This window comes from Eschrichtius robustus, chromosome 2 (genome assembly GCF_028021215.1).
Source record: "Eschrichtius robustus isolate mEscRob2 chromosome 2, mEscRob2.pri, whole genome shotgun sequence".
NCBI lineage: Eukaryota > Metazoa > Chordata > Mammalia > Artiodactyla > Eschrichtiidae > Eschrichtius > Eschrichtius robustus.
The window spans coordinates 144,234,332-144,255,212 of NC_090825.1; the positions used below are offsets into that span (position 1 = coordinate 144,234,332).

Here is a 20,881-nt window from a genome sequence, read left to right on the forward strand (position 1 = left end):
CCATGAATACTGACATGTATACAGGACTGTCCCCCAGTCTGACCCCCCTTAAGTGGCCCCTGCCTCCCCTCCAGGCCCCCCTGGGCCCTTCCCTTCCAGTCAGTGTGGGCACGAGAGCCGGCACCCTCATACCCCTTCCACGTACCCCACAGACATCTGACCACCTGGCCAGGGCCTCCAGTCTCCCCTTTCTCTCCCTGGCTTCACTGATTCCAATGACTGACCCCCAAACCCTCCCATTCGCCTCCATTTTCCTGCCATTAGGGGACCATACTGTTTTTGTTCTCCAGCCCAGAAAGAAGACTCCTGCCAGCGTGGCCATGTGCCTACCCACACCCTCCAAGCTGGGCTCCAAAACGGTAGCGTCTTTCATTAGACGGAATCACGCCCAAGTTTGACATACTATGAGCTGGACCCTAAGTCCGACTTCCACGTGGTTGCCTTGGGTACCTCTTTTTTTCCATCTACAACATGGGGTGAACAAGGTCTGCTCTGGCACTTGGAAGTGCTGAAGAAGGTTTGGGGGAATAACAGCACCACAGAGACCTAGGGCTAGGGCTGTCTGGGTCTCCACCCTGGCTGCCTGGGCCCACCAGCCCCCAGCCCGCTGCCCCCTGCCATCCGGCCGCTTGACCATACCTGAAGCCCTGGGGGCACATGCACGTGTAGCCGTTGACCGCATCCACGCACTGGGCCCCATGGCGGCACCTGTGGGCTGTGCAGTCGTCACTGTTCACCTCGCAGAGCTTCCCGCTGTAGCCAGGGAGACATTCGCACCTGGAACACAGCGGAGCGAAGCTGTTCTACGGCCCGGCCGGCTTCTAGGCAGCCTCTCCTCTATCTACCCATGTAGCCAAGTCCCCGCAGCTCTTGCCTGCTCCCCAAAGCCTGGCCTGCAGTGGGTCTCATGGGCTGTCCACAGCCTCTGGTCACTGCAAGCCGATGTCTGCCTGCTTCACATGGGGCATCTTGTCAGGAGCCGGCTGAGGAGCGCAGGGCTGCGGTCACACAGGTTTTGGCTTGGATCTACCACTGTCTACATAGAACTAATATTCAGCTTAGCCTGCCTTTGTGCCAGGCACTGGGCTAAGCACCTTTCACAGAGTGCCTTGCTAAGGCCTCCCAGCACCCTGTGAAGGAGGGTCGGTCCCCCTCCAATACCAGGAGGAAACCAGGGCTCCAGGAGAGCTGACCTGACTTCCCTGAGGCCCCCCACCGTGTAACACTTATGTGTGTCAGTGATACTTCATTTACACTTATGTGTGTCAGACCCTGTTCTCAGTGTATCTGGCACTCAGTGCCTCTCTGTGTTTCAGTTTCTTCACTTTTCAATGTGACTGATGATCAATAACGTCACCTCTTAACGGTGGTTTTAAAAATTAGGTGATACCCTCTGTGCAGGGCACTAGATCCACACTGAGTAAACAGTCAGTGTGATATGTAGAAGGTGCTGATAAGGATGATGAAGAAATGATGCTGTTGGCACTCCCTTTGATTCTATTCTATTGTTTGTTCATTTTTCCCCAGAGATTCGGGCTGATATAAGAAGGTGAATCCCTTTGCATTTGATAAATGCCTCCTGGTCCCCAGGGGAGAGGATGGGAGCTACTGGCCCAACCCAGGCCCTGCAGGCCGACCCGCCCCTCCCTGGGGAGCATGGTGTCAGCAGCTCCATCACATCCTCGCTGGCCCAGGTTTCAACCCGGCCAGAGACGGCTGCTGCGGCGGGTCTCCCTACACATGGGCCTGAGACACGCATCTCTGGGCTCCTCTGTCTGGGATGACAATGTGCCGAAGTCCCAGCAAGGAAGACACCAAAGGTGTACCACCTTACTCACAGCGGCTTCAGCACACAGGCATGTGTGAACACAAATGCTTCCTGGCTCCTCTACACCTCTCTGGGCTCATTGGCTGAATTCCGCTGGGCGGAGTGTAAATAATAACCACAGCCTATCCAAGTCAGAGGAGGAAGGTGGTACGGGCAGGGGAAGGTGTGGTAGGGGTGGCCAGGTGGGAGGGAAGTGAGACCTTGGAATACTTATGTGACGCAGGAGCCTGACTGGGGAAGCATCAGGGCAAAGGGATAGTCCTCCCTCCTCCCTCTCCTCCCTCCACCCCCTTTAGGATGGCTGGAAGTGGGCTGGAATCACAAGTAGACCCTGGCAGTGCTGGGGCTGCCAGAACATGGTGCATGCTGTGGATTCATGGCAAGGTAAGATACTCAGGGGGTGGGGTGTCCCCGGAGGGGGGGCAAGTTCTAGAATCTGAGGATTTACTGGACCTGCGTCCAAAAGCTGTGAAATCTGCTAAGATCTGACCTATTTACTTATTTGATGGGTAAATTTGAAATATGTGACCTATTGCTGCACCAGAAGGTGCAAACTTTCACATCTTAGCCCCCATTCCTTCCTAGTCTTTTAAAGGAACAGCTCGGGGATGCCTTTTGGGGGCACATGCTCAGTATATCACAGGCCAGGCCTCTGCTAGGGTTAAACCTGGCCCCAGCAGGCATCTGTGTTTGTGTCTCCTGAATTCTAAGAAGTACCTGCAGAGCAACTCAAGCTGTATGAGCTTCTCCAAGGCAATAATAGCTGCTCACTACTTACAGGGGAAAACCCAGCCTGATAAACATGGCATTCGAGCCTACTGAGCAGGTCTTTATGAGGAATTAGGGAAGCCATGCTCCCTCGCAGAAGAAGCAGTGGAAGTCTGGAGGAAGGTGTGTTTACATCCTTCTTTTCTCCCAGTGCTACAGCCCTCTCCACACCTGCGCTTCCTAAACGAAACATCCAGGGGTCTTGTTGAAAGTGCAGCTTGTGATTCAGGGAGTCTGGGTGGGGCCTGGGAATTAGCATTCCCAACAAGCTCCCATGGGATGCTGACATTGCTGGTTCGTGGACCTCACCTCCAATAGCGAGGATCTCTACAACATTTCCTCATCGGCCAAAGACAAGCATCTGGTGGTACAACCTGCATTCCCTGTTGTCCTCCAATGTTTTGCCTTTATCTTTTTTCTAAAGCGTAAGGGTTATGCAACTTTGATGTGCATTCGACCTACTGATTCTGGACCAGGAGGAGTAACCAAGTGACTCCAGGAGCCTCTGGATTTAGCCGAGGAATCAGTCAGGCCCGGATTGACTCGCATCCCTTTCTGTGCACGTGTGTCGGCTGCTTGCTGCACCTCACGGAGCCTCAGCCCCACATAGGAGGTGGGTAACAGTTTCTACATCCTAAGATCGCTGAGTGTTAAGTGAGATAATGCACAGTGCCTGACACAGAGGGAGTGTTCAGTGCATGCTAGCCACTGCCATCTTTGTTTCTGTTATTATTTTCAGTGTGCATGGGCAGTGTTCATTATTATTTTCAGGGCTTCAGTATATTATTATTTCAGTGTTCATGTCACAGATACTGATAGAGTACTATCTGTTCTGTTGAGTTGAGGCCTCATTAGAACAGCATACAAGGAAATCCCCAAGGATAAACATCTTCAAACTTGGGCAAAGGTTGCACTGACTGCACATCTCTTTTGTTAATGCCCCTGTTGCCTGCCTTGGGATGTGAGTTGTTATGGTGATGGCAGGGGAGGGCGATAACATTATAAAATGATGCACTGGGAGAAGGGACTTTTCATTTAAATGCATCTCAAAAAGAAAAAAAAAATCAACATTACTGAGTTGGCCTGCAGACCTCTTCAAGATTCTAAGAGACATTGTGCATAAATATATCAATATTATCTCAAGATTTTGAAAGCGAGACTGGTTTCTATATTCTATATTGTCCTTGAACTCAAGGGGTCTTGGTTACAGTAGAGAGAGTTTCCAGGGACAAGTAGTAGAGAATCGTGATCTCTGGTCCTAAGCCTCTAGCACCCCATTCCCAGACCTGTACCCTGGACCACTTCTGACCAGTCTCCAAGCTCGCTACACTCGTCCAAGCCAGCGTCCTCTGAGCTTGCCGTCCACTCGGCCTGGAATGCCACTGGTCTCCTTCCCATCTACAGATATTCTACCCACTCTTCATAGCTCAGATGCCCGGTCACCATCACTGCCCCTTCTTAGGTACACCCAAAGCACTTTTCCTGTCAGTCCAGCCAGCTCGGCTTTGGGTTCAAGTTTGTGTTTTAAGCATCTCTTCCTACCCCTTTGCTCTTCCTTCAGTTAAAGAACAGCCCTGATCTGAAGTCAAATCCTGGAGTGGGAAAAGCAGGGTGGGGGGGAGGCATCCCTCGCTCTTACTCAAGCTCAGGGAACTCGATTATGTGAAAGCCCACCCGGCACATCTCCGAGGGGACAGGAGCAGGTAAGGCAGACTTGAAGGAGGGTGCACGCACCAAAGGACCGCAGCTTCCTTTGCTCCCTCTGAAGCCAGAGGCCCTACACGCCTCTTGCGTTTTCCCTGGTGGTAAGCTCTAGGCTTGGGATATCCAGATAGAAAAGGAAAACACAAGAAGAGGTGCTCACGGCCCCCTCTCACCCTCACCTACTCTAGACTCTTCTCCCACCTGTGGGGCTCCCTCCTTCACGCAGCGCATCCCAATTCCACCCATTCTTTGGTGGTCACTTCACATCCTACCTCCTAGGGTGGGGGGCTTGCCTCTCTGCTCCAGAAGCTTCTTCTCCCCCCCTCCTCAGAACCCCAGCAGCACTCAGAGCCAGAATCTAGGGCCCTAGGAATTGCTTCTTTTCTTAACCTTTGTTTTGTGTCAACTTTTCCTCCCCTAGGTCCATGGCAAGGGCCTTAGAGGGAGGGAATTGAAAACCTCCTGCGCTACGCACTGCCTTCAGCACAGTGAGAATCTGGGGCCTGAGGGAGAGGGAACAGAGAGGACAGACACAGAGACTCAGAAAGAGAGACAGAGAGAGACCAAGAGAGTCAGAGATACAGAAAAGCACATGGTAACAAACAAGTAACAGGCAGAAAGAGAGAGGAAAAAAAAATATGGAGGGAGCCCCAGAGTCTCTGCCTCAAACCCAGACTGCTGGAGCCGAGTCCTTGGGACCGGGTGCTGGGCACGAACGAGCCTCACCTGAATCCTCTGTCCAGGGAGACGCACTTTGCCTCATGCTGACAGAGGTTCATCCCGGGCACGCAGTGGTCGATCACCTCGTCGCACAGCTCACCTGGTGGGGCGGGTAGAGAACCCAGGCATCAGGGAGGGTACCGGGGGGATGCCCTGGCTAGAAGTCAGGTTCATCCAGCCCCTGGCCAGGAGGTCACGGGTATCAGGAGCCCTGCATTTGCTCTTTTGGCGTCTCCTTTCTCCTGTGCCTCAGCCTCGATTTCCCTGGCAGTGACCATGGGAAGACTGCAGGACCTCACCCGGGCACGGTCACTGCACCACCATTTGGCTATTTCACTTGATTATATAGGGGCGGCAGCAGCTGAAACCACCCCTGACCTTGGGCTATGCTTATTTGTTTTTCCTTCCACACCCATTTGTGGAGCACCTCCTGTGTGGCAGCACTGTGCTGGGGACACAGCCGTGACCTGGCCCTGTCCCCCCCTCCCCCCCATGGCTAGTGCGGGGTGGGGGGTGTATCTACAAATAAGCAGGCAATTAATTACAACACAGAGCTGTCAGCGCGATGACAGGAAAACTCGGTGGAAACCCAGAGGCTTCCTGGAGGAGGGGACAGCGCTTAGCAGCACAGCCCACCTGTTAACAGGTAAGTAAGCCCCTTGGATTTTCTCAGAGAAGAAAATATGGAAAGAATGTGGAGTTCTGGTCTCTGGATACATCCCCTTTGAAATTCACAGTGTCAGAAAATGCCTAACAGGCCATAAATACCCAAGGATATAAGCCCTGAAATACTCACACCACCTGAAAGTGTGTTTTGGGAATGTGGGAGGTAAGATAGGACGGCAGGGGGGAGGTCCCTGGCACATGCGCCTCTGAGCTTTGCGCTTCCTCACATTCCACCCCCGGCAAGCCAGGTGGAGAGGGATCTAGAAGAAACAAACTTCCAGCCAGGGAGGTTCATTCAGAGGGCAGGCGTGGGCAGGAGAAGGCAGCCTGGGCCGCGGCTCCCAGGGGACGGTGCAGAGGACGGTCCTGAGGATGGCCGGGGAGTAAAAGCATGACAGGCACAGCCCCGGCGTCTGTTCTCTGTTGCGGTGAGGATACGCTGACACCCCCCCACCCCGTCCTCATTTTGCCCCGGTCTCTCAAGACCACAGAGAGCACTGTGTGCGTCTAAGCCTCCCCTCACCTGCTGGAGACACCCAGAGAGGTGCGTTCTTCGTGGGGGGCACTTTCTGACGTTTCCTGGCGCAGACAAAACCACTACGTCCCATTCTCAGGAACAAAGTACAACACACCAGAACTGCACCCCGGTCCACGGCAGACGCAGGCGGGAAACTGCCTTAATGCGTGTTTCCTCAGCTCCCTCCACCCCTGCCCATGTGCCCACCGTCGGTTCAGACCCGAACGGAGCGTGACCGCAATGCAAGTGCCTCTGTGCCGGCTTCAAACACCACCAGGGCTCCAGAGTTCCCGAAGGAGGGGATGAACACGAGCCAAATGAACACACAGCTGAAAGGGCCCTGGGGACCTGCTCAAAGTGGGGAGGAGCTAGTGATTTGCAGGGCGGGTGGGGGGGCGGCAGAGGGGTGGACAGGCTAGAAGAGAGAGGGCCTCTGGGAAGCCTCTCATGGCACAGTACCAGGCTTTGGGGATTCAAGACTTTGTCCAGAGGGGGACAGGAGGTGGAGTCTTTGGAAGAAGCTAAGAAAGTGGTACTCTTCCAATGCACGGCAAGCCACAGTGTGCACACGCCAAGCCCCACTCGGGTGTCAGGGGGCTCACCTGTGTAGTTTGGTGGGCACACGCACACGTAGTTGTTGATCCCGTCCACACAGGTGGCGTTGTTCTCACAATCGTTGTCCTCGCAGTCGTCCGGGTTGATCTCACACCGCTGCCCCTCGAAGCCCAGGGGGCAGGAGCAGCTGTGGGGACGTGTGGGTGCGGAGAAGGGAGCCGGGGGTCAGGGAGAGGGGTGGGTTGGAGCGGCAGAGGGGAAGGTGGGAAATACAATCAGTCAGGTTTCTCCTCTGGATGGAGGTCCCGGGCAGCACGGTGGACCCAGGAGGGCTTGGGGTCCTGAGCAGGAAGACCCTTAGGAGCCTGAGAGGGCATTTCATCTAGCCCCCTGTCTCCGGGCGGTATTCCATCTCCCCTGGCCCTGGGTGGCTACCTCGCCAGGGGGCAATTCCCATCAGCCATGCCTCCTTCACCGCTCCCCCAGCTGGATGTGGTTTCCTGGGTAGAGCTTAAATTCCTCCAGCTGGCTCCTAAGCAGCCTTTGGGTAGTCTCTTGTAGACAAGGAGAGAAAGAGCAAAACGAACCCTGCCCTTTTGGTGATTCTCTACTCAAGGGCAGCCTTTTTATCTGGAGCAGGAGCAGGACATAGGTCAGGCTCTGCAACCAGGTTTCCTGGGAGTTAAATTCTGCGTCTCAGTTTCCTCAGCTGTTGACTGGTGCTATTTATCTACCCCCAGAGTGGCTGCAGGCATTCAATGAGATTATACAAGCAAAATGCTTAGAAGGGTACACAGCACAGCGAAAATGTTCAGAACATGTTAGCTAGATTTAGTTCTAGGCAAAACTACCCACCTCCTTAACCTTATCCTCAGGGATGCCATTTCTCCCTGTCAGGTATTCCTGCTACTTCTGAGCCCCCTCCAGCTTCTGGGGGCTGAGGGAAGGGTGGGAGGGCCCCTCTCCTGCCAACACTTTCTGGTGAGCCTGGCTTAAAACACCATAGATCAGTATGAGGCATTTTCTTAACCTGTCTCTGGTGTGTTAGACCTCTTGGATTAAAAACCTCAACCCCCGTCATCTGCCTGACCTTGGCTACATCCCCAGGATTAGGCATGCAAAGTCAGAACTGATGAAGTCAGTTCTGGGCAGCTGACAAGGGGTGAAGGGGGCTGGGAGGATGCAGGTGGGAGCCGAGCGTTTGATTAAAGAAGCGCTGCAGGGAATTTCACTTTCTGTGGCCCATTCCCCCTCGTCAGGGGCCAGGGACATACACCCCATCCACGAACGTGTGTTCCAGCCTCAGACCTGGAATTCCAGGCCTCTCTCCGTTTCAGAGACTGCTGTGACTTGGGCGTTTAGCTAAACAACAAAACTAAACTAATAGGAAGTGGATTTTTGTGGTCCTAGAATCCTAATTAACCTCCTTCCCTCTATGACCTGAAAACTGGGTCACATTTTCTACAAAAGGCTGGGGGAAGAGTCCTTGGGTCCGAGCTCTTGAGCTGGAGCAAAATGACTCTAAGTCCTTTTTTTTTCTCTTAGGGACCCTGGCCATTCATGAAAAAGGTCATTTCTTCAGAGCCAGACAGTGGGTAGTTTCCCAAAGATCTTAAACCACAGTGCTGCCTATTTTCCTCAAATAAGCTACTCTGACTCTCCCCGGAGCCTTAGAACTGCGTAAACGTGGGGTGAGAGTGACTGGTCAGGGGAGCAGGGGTTGTTCACGGACTGGGCAGAGGGTGGGAAAGAGGCTAAAGTTTTTTTCTAGCCTCGCTGGAAACCTTACAGGAGGTGGGGCGGTGAGGGGGTGGAGCTATCAAGGATATCTCAAGAGCAATGTGTTAGCTGTAGGGACAGCTCTTTTTTGAGCAGAGACACAATGTGTCAAGACTGGAGAAGCATCTGTATGAAGAGGTAGGTGATGCTTCCAGAATTCTGACCAGTAAGAGGTGTCATGGATTGAATTGTGTCCTCTCGAAAAGATATGTTGAAATCTTAACCCCCCCCCGCCCAGTACCTGAGAATGTGACCTAATTGGGAAACAGAGTCACTGCAGCTGTCATTTGTTAACTGAAGACCACATTCACCGGAGTGGGGTGGGCCCCTAATCCTATATGACTGGTGTCCTTATAAGAAGATGGCCATGTGGAGACAGACACAGGGAGCAGGCCATGTGCAGCTGAAGGTAGACATTGGAGTGATGCAGCTGCAGGCCAAGAAATGCCAGAAACTGCCAGCAGCCATCAGAAGCTAGGAAGGGGCGAGGAAGAATCTTCCCTTGCGGGTTTCAGAGGGAGCATGGCCCTGCTGACACCTTCACTCTGGGCTTCTGATTTCCAGAGCTGTGAGAGAATCCATTCTTTGGTTCCAAGCCCCCCAGCCTGTGGTACTTTGTTATGGCAGCTCTAGGAAACAGATAGAGGAGGGACAAAGGAGCAAAGCCTCCGTCCGAACAGGTGGCTCTCCCTCTGCCAGCCTACCAGGTGCTGCCCCGAGGGGCAGTGCTTTCCTGCTGCTTGAGGAGCCCACACGAGCTATACCATCCCAGGGATGTGGGCCGCATTGCCTGCACCTTCCACCCCGTTTTCCTAACCCTGTGGGTCTGGGCCATTTTCCTTGAAAATTAAGTCCTAAAAATATTTCCAGTTCCTTTGAAATCCTCAACAACGGAGGGTGGAGACGGGATCCTTCCGCTCACCTGCAGCGAGGGGAGCAACACAGTCGCCTGCAGGGGGCGCTCCTGTCCCTTGCCGAGGCGGGTCCCTGGGCTCGGGGGTGGCGGTGAGGGGGCAGACCCAGGCTTTCGGTCCTGGAGGTGTGATTCCTGGCTGAGGCCAGGTGGCCACCACTGTGAGATTTCTGGGTGGTTTCTCCCCCCACCCCACCCCCGGGGCTCTCAGCAGGTGAGAGTGCCTTGTTTGGCCTGCAGGCAGGAAAACGAACTCTGCCTTGCTTTAAGAGTTGATTCTGATGGGGCGGGCTTGGCAGATGGACACGTGGGCGGCTGGGTTCCCTGGGGAGAACCCAGAGCCCAGAACCTGATTTCTTTCGCAGAACAGGCAGCAACCCTGGCCACAGGGCTTTTGATAACTGTTTGCGACCTGAGCGCTAAGACCTCCGCACACAGCTTGCCGCCAGATGCCCCTCCTTTACCGCCTGACCCACTGGCTCACTGGGGCTGCCAAATGGGCCAATTGCCACTGGTCTGCTTTGCCAGGGTAGGGCCCGGGAAACTGGACATGTGCACACAGCTGGGAGGGTGGGAAGCAGGGAGGGGCCTGAGGTTTGGCAGAGCTGCAGAAGGCCCACTCCAAGGACAGCGATGAGAAGAACCTTAAGTGCCTTCTACCCCTTTTCCTCCTGAGCTCTTAATGCCAGGGAGAAAAGAGGTGGGGTTTAGAGACTCAGGAATGAGTGTCAGGATATGGGACCTAGAGCCAATCAATTCTGTGCCTCAGTTTCCTCATCTGTTAAATGGGGATAGTACCTACCTGTACCGGATAGGGTCCTCGTGAGGATTTAAATGAGGCTTAGAGTCACTGCCTGGCACATAACGAGCATGTAATCAATGTCACCTATTATTATTGTTTTTTTATAACACAGAAAAGAGTGGTGGAATTACCAGGCTGGCAGGTCTTTGAGCCATTATCCCATCCTACTCTGACTTTAGTCAGCAACTGTGGCTTCCCTTGGAGACCTCCTGGCTCTGGAGACGGGCTACCTGAATTCAGATTCCTGTACCAATGCTTACTGTGTAACTGTGGACAAACGATTTATCCCTTTGATGCCTCGACTTCCCTATCTATACAAGAGGGATAGTAGTAGCTGCCTTACAGGGAGTGAAGAGCCTTGGAGTCCTTCACATAAAGGGCCGGGCAGAGTGTGGGCACACAGCTGTGCTCCCTCAGCCTGCCCCAGGAGCCTGACCACGAAGACTGAGAGGAGGGAAGGCCCAAGGGCGAGCTGTTACCTGAACCCATCGTTGTGGCTCTCGCTCAGGTGGCAGGTGCCTCCATGCAGACAGGGGTTCTGGAGGCAGGTGTTGATGGGCATAGTGCAGTCTTTGCCCTGAGGAGCAGAAGAGAGAGAAGTGTGTGGTTAGGGAGGCTTTTTGTGTCTGCCATGATGAAGAGACTCCTGTGGGTTCCCAGCTTCCTTTGGGATGAGGTCAGGGAGATGGCTGCACGGAGGCCCTCCCTGGGACAAGCCTGCTGTGTGACCCAGAGAAAGCCCGAGGGAGCCCTTGCCTTTGGTCACTCCACAGTGAGGAGGGGAGGAATGCTGAACTCAGGAGTCTGGGCCCCAGCTTCACTACTTCCCAGACTTCACCCGCTTCTCGCCATCCTAACCTGTAGGCCGAGAGCAGGGGCTTTGGAGCCAGGAAGACCTGGTTTCACATTCCAGCTTCACCTCTTCCTGGTTGGCTGGCTGACCTTGATCTTGTATAATAAGCCTTTTAACTTCTACAAGCCTACCTCATAGAGCTCTTACCAGAATTAAACTAGACCTTTCAATAAGGAAGTGCTTAATATTACATAACACATCTAGCACATAGTAGGCATTCTATAAATACCAGTAGATGATATTATTACTAGCCTCACTGAGGCTTAGCGGTAATCCACAACTTGTAGGATGGAGTACGGCTGAAGTGTGGTCCACAGACCTGGGCCCTATAAAGTGACAGCCCCCCAAGAGAGTCATCTTTGGTGGGTCTGGACGTGGGCCCAGGTGTTGGCATTTACTCTCAAGTTCTGCAGGTGATCCTGATGTTAGGCCAGACTGAGATCTCCTGTGAGAGAGAGTTTTGGGTGGGGTGGGGTGGGGTGGGTTTCCTTTGGAGCAGGCCCCCCTGCAGGGGATGTCTGAGCTGAGAGGGAGCCAAGCGTATGTAGGTGGGGAAGAGTGTGCCAGGCAGAAGGAACAGCGAGGGCAAAGGCACCATGCAGGGAGGCTGAGACAGAGACTGTGGGCATTAAGACCCAGCGTCCCTGGGAGCAGCGCAGCTCTTGGTCCTCTGCGTCCAGCTTCTCCCCCGGGACCCGTGGACCAGTGCTGCACCCAAGTCTTGGCTGGCGGTCCTCGGGAGGACCTGTGGGGTCTGGTGGCGGCAGGGAGGCATCTGCTGGGTTTGTTTCTGGGCTGTGGGCTCGGCGTGGGCGCCGTGCCAGGCGGGGGCGATCGCAGGAGCCCTTCCGCTGCCACACCACCTGCTCGCCATCTGCCCGAGAAAATCCTCTTCCCCGCTCTGCCGAGTACTGCCGCCTTCTCGCTATCTCCACGCCGAGCCTCAGGCCCTGTCTCCAGCAATCTGAAGTCAGGCCCGCGCCTGTCTGCTTCCCCTTCAAGCCCCGTCACGGGTAAAGGGCCCGTCAGAGGTTTCTCGGAGGGGACATGGAGAATGCAGCTCGGGTTGGGGTCTGGTTCTATCCTAAACCAGAGCAACGTGGGATCCCTTTCAGAAAGTCCATGTGTCGATGGAAACTGCGAGGCTCCTTCTCACTCCCATTTATGGAGCACATTTTCTGTTCCAGGCCTCACGCTAAGTTTTATGTTGCGTATAATGTTCGTAACACCCCTGCAAGATCGGTATGGCTGTTATTACCCGCATTCTCACAGAGAGGGAAGGCAGACTCGGAAAGTGAGGTGCTGTCCCCACGATCGCACAGCAGCAAGCGGACATCCAGTCCACAGCCCGCGCTGGGAACCGCGATGCTGTGCTGGGCACTCACTCTGCCCCTCTCAAAACACGGGCTCTGCAGTGAGGCCGGTCTGAATGCACGTGCTAGTCCGGCTGCTGCTACGTGCCTTGAGGAAATTACTAGTTCTCTCTGAGACTTTTCATCACCTGTAAAATGGGAATAATGATGTCTACCCCACGGAGTTAACGAATGATCAGCAGTCACACTCATCTAAGGCACCTGGCAGGTAATGGTAGCTCCATAATTAAGAGCTATTCAGATAATGACCATGATGATCATGGGGCTCTGCGATAGAGCTGAATGTGGGTAATTAAAAGACTTTTGCAGGCCTTTGGTCGTTGCTAAGTAGTTCACGTGTGTGCGCGTGTACGTGTGTGTGTGTACGCGCGTGTGTGTGTGTGTGTGTGTGTGATGAATGGGCCATGGATCGCAGGACTGGAGAACCCTGAGCAGGGCAGGGCAGGGACTCCATGGCCCCTGCCTGGGCCAGCCTCTCTGCTCTGGGGACTCTCAAGTACCAGGGAGTCCAGGGCGATTCCTCCCCTGGGGGTGGGGGAGGGGGAGGTGTCTCCTCCAGCCCCTTATGCCACAGAGCACTGAAGTCCAGGAGGCAGAGCCTAGCCCTTGATCATGTGGTAACTGGGCCTGGAGGTGGGGATTTCTGTCACTTACATGTTCGTGAGAAAAAAATCACCATTGTCAACACCTGGTCAATTAGTTCAGTTCAGCTCTCTTCAGCCTCACTTTGCTCAAATCCACTAGATTGGGGACGCTCCTCGGCTATCCCCCACGACCCCCTCCCCAGTGTGTGAGTGTGTGTGTGTGAGTGTGTTTGTAAAGGTTGTGGCTGGGGCTTCTAGCTTCCTTTACAGGAAACCAGCAACATACCACCTGTTCCTGATGGCCCATTCCACACCCTGGTATTAGGGACCGGCATAGGCTGTAAAGTTAAAAGGCATCCATACGACAGCTGCTGAGTACTTACTGAATGTTAGGTACTGTCCTAGGTGCGCTGCATGTGTTATACTGTACACTTGATTCTCACAGCAAGGCTGTGTGGCAGGTCCTAGTGTGCAGATGGGAGGCCTGAGGTGCAGCCACTGGCCATCACCACCCGGCTAGGGAATGACAAAGCCAGGATCCACACCTGCTGATCTGTGTAAATCCACAGCCTGAGTTTTCTCCACTGAATTAATACGAGGGAGTTTGAGGATCCAGGCGTTTGAGCATGTTTGCTTAATTTCTAGTCTTTGCCTACAATATGTATGTGTGTTTGTACACGTGTGTGTGTGTGTGTACGTAAGTGTGTGTGCAGGGGCGTCGTGGGTCTGGGACTCCTGTGGGTGTGAGGCCTGGGGTTGGCTGCCTGGGGCAGGGAGGCTGTCTGACTGGCCTCATAGGAAGCTTTTGGCTCTCTTGTCTCAGGCTCAGGCCCATAGGTGGCACTCTGACACTGTCTACTGGAAGCACAGCTACGCTGAGAAAGCCACCAGGGAGCCCTGTTCCCCAGCGGCAGTCTGCCCCTCAAGCTTGTCCCTATACACGTAAATCCCCCTGGGGACAGGACACCCGGGGATGCCAGCTCCCTCCTGCTCAGCTTGTACCAGCTGGGTGCACCAGACAGGCTGGGGACTGTCTTGAAATTCTCGACGTGCCTAGTGCCTTCAGATGGGTGCCCTGGGATGGCTGGAATCTGGGAAGCTGGGAGGGTCCTGGGGAAGAGGACCCAGTCACGGCTTTGCTGACCCCAGTGAGGTGCAGTGAGGGGTTCGGCTATTCAGGAAACCTCCAGGCGAAAGTGGGGCCGCTTTGGAATCATGTGGCCCTGGGTCTTAACCCAACCCTACTGCTTACAAGCTTGGGCCAGTGAGTCAAGTCCTTTCAACAGTCTGAGGCTCAGTTTCCACATCTGCAAAATGGGAATCAATAAGTCCTTCCTCACAGGGGAAAAGACGACTAAAGTGCCAAGCAGAGTGCTTGGCGCATCATCCATACTTTATAGATGTTAATATGGAGGCAGGATAATGTGTTCTAGATGCTGCTGGGTGAGAAGAAAGGAGGGAAGGGTTATTCTGGAATTAGCCTGGATTTCTGGGGATCTCTATCCCAGCCCTTGTTGGCTGATCTGAGCCTGTCAACAGTGAAGGCTGGCCTTTTAGTCCTCCATCCCTGTATCCTCCTCAAGCTGGAGCCAGTGCTTCCAGGGCTGGCTGGCCTGCGGGCAGGGAAGGGAGGTGGGGGGAGGACCTGGGAATCACCCTGGCAGGAGGTCAGTGTGGTGGATTCAAGGGATGCCTCTCCTTGGAGGCACTTTAACTCTCTGAGACTTAATTTCCCCGTGTTCAAGAAAGAACATACAAATATTACATTTCCTCCTTATCTCACTGCATCACTGTCAAGACTATATGGGGTCCTCTGTGATGGGTGTGGATGTGATACAACTGGGCAGCCCCCAGCAGTGCTGGGGAGAACGGGAGAGTTGCTGGCAAATGCTGTCTTGGAGTGACCTGTGAAGTGGACTTATCCACCGTCCGTGGAAAAGGGAGGGTCAGCAGTGAACAGTGCCCCTCCCTCGGCCGTGGATGGTAGGGGGCGGGGCCTCCCGTCATACCTTGTAGCCGTAGGGGCAGGCGCAGCGGTACTGCTGCTCCACGGGATCCTGGCTACACGTCCCGTTGTTCTTGCACGGGCTGGAGAGGCAGGCATTGCACTTGACCGCAATGTTGATGTCCACTGGCCCTGGACAGCAAAACCAGAGCGTTGGTGGCAGGTCCCCACGTAGGCTCACTGTCACACCTCCCTCCCTCCCCCTCTGCTCTGGCCCCGCCCTCAGTCAGCCACCAGCCCCTCCCACCTCTGTCCAGAGGGCAGCTGGCCCTGCGCAGCCAGCACATCCAGTGCAGCTAGAGTGCCATTAATTCAGCCAACATCCAGAGAGGAAAAAAATCACAGCGGGACATCATTCGGAAGCACTTCTCAGTCAAATCAATTACCGTAATTAGCCTGATCTGATTTTGGTGCTAATCTGCAAACAATGCACCATAATTAGAAACCCCTTGTGTATCTCTTTATGTTCGGGGAGCTCTGGGCCCAGGCTCCATTTGGACCTCCCGTTTTTCCTTCCCCAGACACCCGTCCTCATGGAATAGTCTGTGCAGGGCTAAGGAGGGCACAGTGCCTGGGCCAAAGGCACACATCACATAGGAAGTCCTCCTTGTAGAACCCTTGAGTCGGCAGGAAGAAGTAAGAAATGGGCCCGGAAGACACAGCAACGATGCCGATGAGGGATGGTCAACTGGGCTCAGGTACACTTTGCATCCATTACAGTTTCAACTGTGTCCTGCTCTCCTCAGCCATCAGGGCTGGAGGGAAGGGAGGCCACGTCCCTACACAGAGCTCTGTTAACAGGGGCTGTGCTACCGCTGCAGCCAGTGTTGACAAAGCCCTGGATAATCAGGCCCTATTTCATGTCAGGACTTTAAATGATCCCAGGATAACAGTCATCAGTGTGGAGATTGGGTTGAGATTGACGGCAGGGTGAGTCTGACCATTTGTGGGTGGGGTGAACAGAATGGGCTGATTGAGAACCAATGCCAGCTGGCTCAACTCTGGCTGCACCGAAGAACAGAGACGTCGTCTGTTCCAGGGAGACTATGTGTTCCAGGGACACAATGAAGTTTTAGAGGTAAAGTATATCTGTAAACCAGAATAAACATTGAGGCCTTAGGAGATGAGCAGAGGACATTAACAGGCAAATGTGTAGTACAAACGGAAAGTAAATTTTTGGAAAAAAAAATAGTTCCGGGCTTCCCTGGTGGCGCAGTGGTTGAGAGTCTGCCTGCCAATGCAGGGGACACGGGTTCGAGCCCTGGTCTGGGAAGATCCCACATGCCGCGGAGCGTCTGGGCCCGTGAGCCACACCTACTGAGCCTGCGCATCTGGAGCCTGTGCTCCGCAACGGGAGAGGCCGCGACAGTGAGAGGCCCGCGCACCGCGATGAAGAGTGGCCCCCGCTTGCCGCAACTAGAGAAAACCCTCGCACAGAAACGAAGACCCAACACAGCTAAAAATAAATAAATAAATAAATAAATTTGTTAAAAAAAAAAAAACAGTTCCCCCAATAATCAAAAACAAACATGAGGGGATATAATATTTTACCTGTTGAATTAGCAATGAATACAAAATGAGATAAAATAATGCAAGGGTCTGATGAAAAACGCACTCAAACGATGCTACTGGGATTGAAAATTGGTTACAACCCTTTCTGGAAATCAATCTGGCATTAAGTGTGAAAAGCTTAGTAATGACCATATACCTTGGCTCAGTAATTTCTGTTCTCTGAATCTTATTTAAGGACATAATTTTAAACAGAGAAAGACATTTATGCAGCCATGGTAAGAAAATAAATGGAAATACTCTGAAAGTTCAAAACCAGGAACTGGTTAAAGAAGTTATGATGGAGTGTTACAGCTTGGTGGTCGAGACCATCCACTCTGGAATCAGAAAGACCTGGAATTCTCTTAACTGAGATCTTGAGAAGTCATCTAACCTCAGTAAGCCTCGGTTTTCTCATTTTTAAAAGTAAGAACAATACTAAAGTAGACCCCACAGAGGTGCTGGGGAATTAAATAAATGACTCCATGGAAAGTGAGAATTAAATGAAATAATACATGAAAAAGTGCTTAACATAATGCCTGCCACATAATAAGAACCCAGTAGTAGTTTGTTATCACAATGATCATGCAGTCAAATCAAAATCTCATGTGCCCCAAATGTGCTGTAGTAAAACGGGAAAATGCTTATGCTCTAAGACTGTTGGGTAAAAAATGCAGGTTAAAGATTTTCTCAACTATGCAAAAATACGTAGAGTAAGAGGTCAACGAGGAATATGTAGAAATGGCAGCAGAGGGGCTTAGGGGAGCGAATGACAAGTGGACCCTTAGATGCAGGTCCACATCAGTTTCAGCATCTGAGTCTTTGTGTGGCCAATGGAAGAACAGGGCAACGGTTTTAGAAGTCACACCTGTTGAGTTGCCTAGCTCTGACAGGCTGCTGCGGACACAGCAGACCCTGCAGGGGGCAGGGAGGGGTGGAGGGGTGAGTCAGCACCTACCTTTGCACTGGAAGCGGTGGGTGGGTGTGGTGAGCAGGAGTCGGTCAGCCATGGGCTCGGGGCTACTGCAGCGGGCGATGCCAGGCTCCTTGTAGCCGGCCTTCACCCACTCCGACAGCCAACGCAGGCTGCAGTCGCAGTGGAGTGGGTTGGTTCCCAGTGCCCTACGAGGCAGAGCAGGAAGTCAGGCTCCCCCCGCCCAGCTTAGCCCATAGGCCCCGTAGTCTTGGTCCTCTGGAAAAGCAGAATTTTCAGACTTTGGCTAGATTGGGGGTGTCTGACAGGAGGACCAGCAGAGACTTCACTGGGGTGAAGTCAGGAACTCCAGACTGTACCTCCAATCCCTGCAGATGTTTCAACCCCACCCAAGCCCCTCACATCCCTAAGGCTTTGCTCTCACCTACCCTGGTAAGATTCCATCCTCCACTCACCCCCAATCTCAGCCCCTCCAGGAGGCTTCCTGGACCTCTGGCCATTGATTATCTGGCTCTCTTGCCCCACTAAAGGTTGCACTGGAGGATGCACTCTGCAGAGAAGGTTTTGATACCCAGCAACCTAGGAAGTAGCTTCAGACCACTGAAGGAGCTCAGAACATGCCACCCCCAAATATGCTGCTTTGTCTATTGACTATTTTGAGCTGAAGGCACTTGAGAAACAGCAGATGCTGTTTCTAGCTAAAAGCAGGTCATACTTCCTATGAGAAAGGTACCCTCCCTGGGCCAGGAAGAGAAGGGCGTTGATACCAAAATGGATCTGTGCAAACAAACCTACTAAAATAACGCCGATCTTCCATCAGTTTCTGCGTGATTTCCTAGTCCTGGTCCCATGATTTACCGCCCCTAGTCCAAGCTCCTCCGTCGTGTCAGAGCCCCATACTTCATCATTCTTTGTGTAAAAATGGTATATAAGCTTTGGGGCCCAATGGCTTCTTTGGGTTTTCATTCTCCTTTTGAAGACTCCCACATACACATAAAAATATTAAATACATTTGTATGCTTTTCTCCTGTTAATCTGTCTTATGTCGGGCCGGCCACAGAGCCTAAGAGAGTAGAAGGAAGGTTCTCCTCCCAGGCACCACTCGGCTGACAAGTGCAGGGGAGGGAAATGGTATCATCCAGTGCAGACACCTCCAAAGTGCTGTTTGAGGAAGAAAATACGAAAACTTCTGCTGATTTTTAACCATAGCCTTTAACATTTCTATTTTTTGAATGTTTTATAATATGCATACATAATATATCAGTGTTGTATATGTGCACAATACAAAAATAATTAAATATACAGACAGCAGGTATACAAACTCAAGCATTTTCACTGGCAGAGGTATGTAATACCTAATATTTATGGGCCTCAGTCTCCCCTGTATAAAGTGGGAGGGGACTACCTGATGCCGAGTGCAGAAGGAATATGTGCTTTGGCGTCAAGGCAAACCTGGATTTGAACCAGGTCTCTGCCACCTGCTAGCTGTGCAACCCTTGGACCAGTTCTTCAGCCTTTCTTAACTTCAGTTTCATCGTGTCTAATAAGGAGATAAAAATGCTTTACTGCTGTAAGAAATCTATGAGATAATTCCTCTAAAGTGTTGAGCATGTAGTAAGAGTTTTATGTTCGTTCTCATTAAATATTTACATTGCTTACATAATTATGTCTTTGAAGGCATCCGAAGCAGAGAACACACAATGTGCACAATGTGGGTACATTTTTGTAAATAAAACGCGCTCTATTCATATGGAAAGAACCACACTGAGGTGGTAGCACTGACAGTATTATCTCTGGCATTATAATCTTTTCTGTTTTGAGGAGATGCACGTGGGGGAGAAACAGGGCTACTTACAGATGGGAAAGAGAGGTCAGGTCATTGAAGGAGCCTTCGGGAACGCTGGAGATGTCGTTGCCATGGAGGGTTCTGAAGCAGAAGCACAGGTCAGAAGGTTAACCCCCAGTAACAGCTCTGAACTCAGCACCCTCTCTTGGCGTCCCAGGCTGGCCCGGTCATGCCTCTGAACATGCAGAGCCCCACTGCCAGCAGCAGGAGGGGATGTCTCCCTCATGTCACGTGCACGGATGTTTCCGTGCCCAGATCAGCAGCAGGGATGTCGGGAGTAGAGGCTTAGGGAAAGACAAAGATGAATCAGACAGACTCGGGATGGAATCAGAAATCAGTCCCTTTCAGCTGTGGAACATTGGGTGAGTTACTTTCCTTTTCCTGGCCTCCATTTTTGCACCTGAAACATGGAGACAGAGAGCAATCTAGTGAAGGCACTGGGGTTTCAGAGATAATGTGAAGAACTATGGTTGAGACCAGAAGTTCTGGAGCTGGGCTGCTTGCATTCAAACCCTGACTCTGTCACTTACCAGCTGTGTGACTATGGGGAAAGTTACTTACCCTCTCTGTGCCTTGGTTTCCTATCATAAAATGGGAATGAAAGAAAGTAAAAAGATTTGCCACAGAAGGTACCTTCGGTTGTGGGTGCGTTAGTCCATGTAGAGCCTGGCATTTTCTAAGTACTAAATGGTTAACCTTATTAATATTTGTAAAAGGTCTTGAACAATGCCTGGTACAGATCAAGAAACTGTTTCCCTTCATATTCACCTAGACAGATTTTAGGGAGATTGAGAAATGCTATCAATCCCAGTTCAGAAGACAAAGGGAAGGGGGCACTCAGCTCCTGGGGAGACTCCCTGGAGCCGGACACTCATCTTTATGGGAAAGGGTGTGGCATTACCCACACACATATGTGGGTATTGTTCTTGTGTGCACCTGAGTGCATTATCCGACAGTGTGTCCGAGGGGCCAGGCAACCTGCTTGGCTCTAATCACGCCTCTCTCCACCCTGCGGTGTAATAGCTGGGAGCTATGCTCACTTGCAGGGCGGTGGCACATACTGAGCTTTCAATAAGTGCCTGGAGAACAGGTTTTTGAAAAATATTGAAGGAACATGGCTCCGCTGCTCAAGTAACAACATGAGCCAATCCACAATTCATGGGTTATACCCTCCGTGGAAGGATTACTCATCCACTGCATACAAAAAAATCCCCAAACTGCTGACTCACTTTGGGGCTGGCCCCTGAAATGCAAGGAGTGACATTCGTAGAAACTCAGAGGTTTCCTTAGTGGCTGCTGGGCACCGTCCCCTGGGCTGTGAAGGGAGCCCTAGTTAAACAAAGGGGGTGATAACGTTGTCTGTGAAAGTGTAAACAGGATAGTAACTTATGAATCTGCTCTTCTGTTCTCCTTCTAGCTGATGTTAGCTTGCCCTGGGTCTTCAGCTGAAATATAGATGTGAGCTTAATTACACTTAATAATGAGC

General features: G+C 52.4%; 1 protein-coding gene across 3 annotated transcripts in view; it reads right to left on the reverse strand.

Annotated features, from left to right (window-relative positions):
* The window catches only part of SLIT3 (slit guidance ligand 3), a 619,979-nt gene that overhangs the window by 43,998 nt on the left and 555,100 nt on the right, over positions 1–20,881 (reverse strand). For all 3 annotated transcript variants that reach the window (XM_068536340.1, XM_068536341.1, XM_068536339.1), the window contains exons 24-30: positions 19,405–19,476; positions 17,574–17,737; positions 15,072–15,199; positions 10,732–10,829; positions 6,806–6,945; positions 5,027–5,120; positions 640–777 (exon numbers count right to left, since the gene is read on the reverse strand). In XM_068536340.1, coding sequence (XP_068392441.1) covers positions 640–777; positions 5,027–5,120; positions 6,806–6,945; positions 10,732–10,829; positions 15,072–15,199; positions 17,574–17,737; positions 19,405–19,476 — 834 coding nt within the window. The remainder of the gene's footprint in view (positions 1–639; positions 778–5,026; positions 5,121–6,805; positions 6,946–10,731; positions 10,830–15,071; positions 15,200–17,573; positions 17,738–19,404; positions 19,477–20,881) is intronic.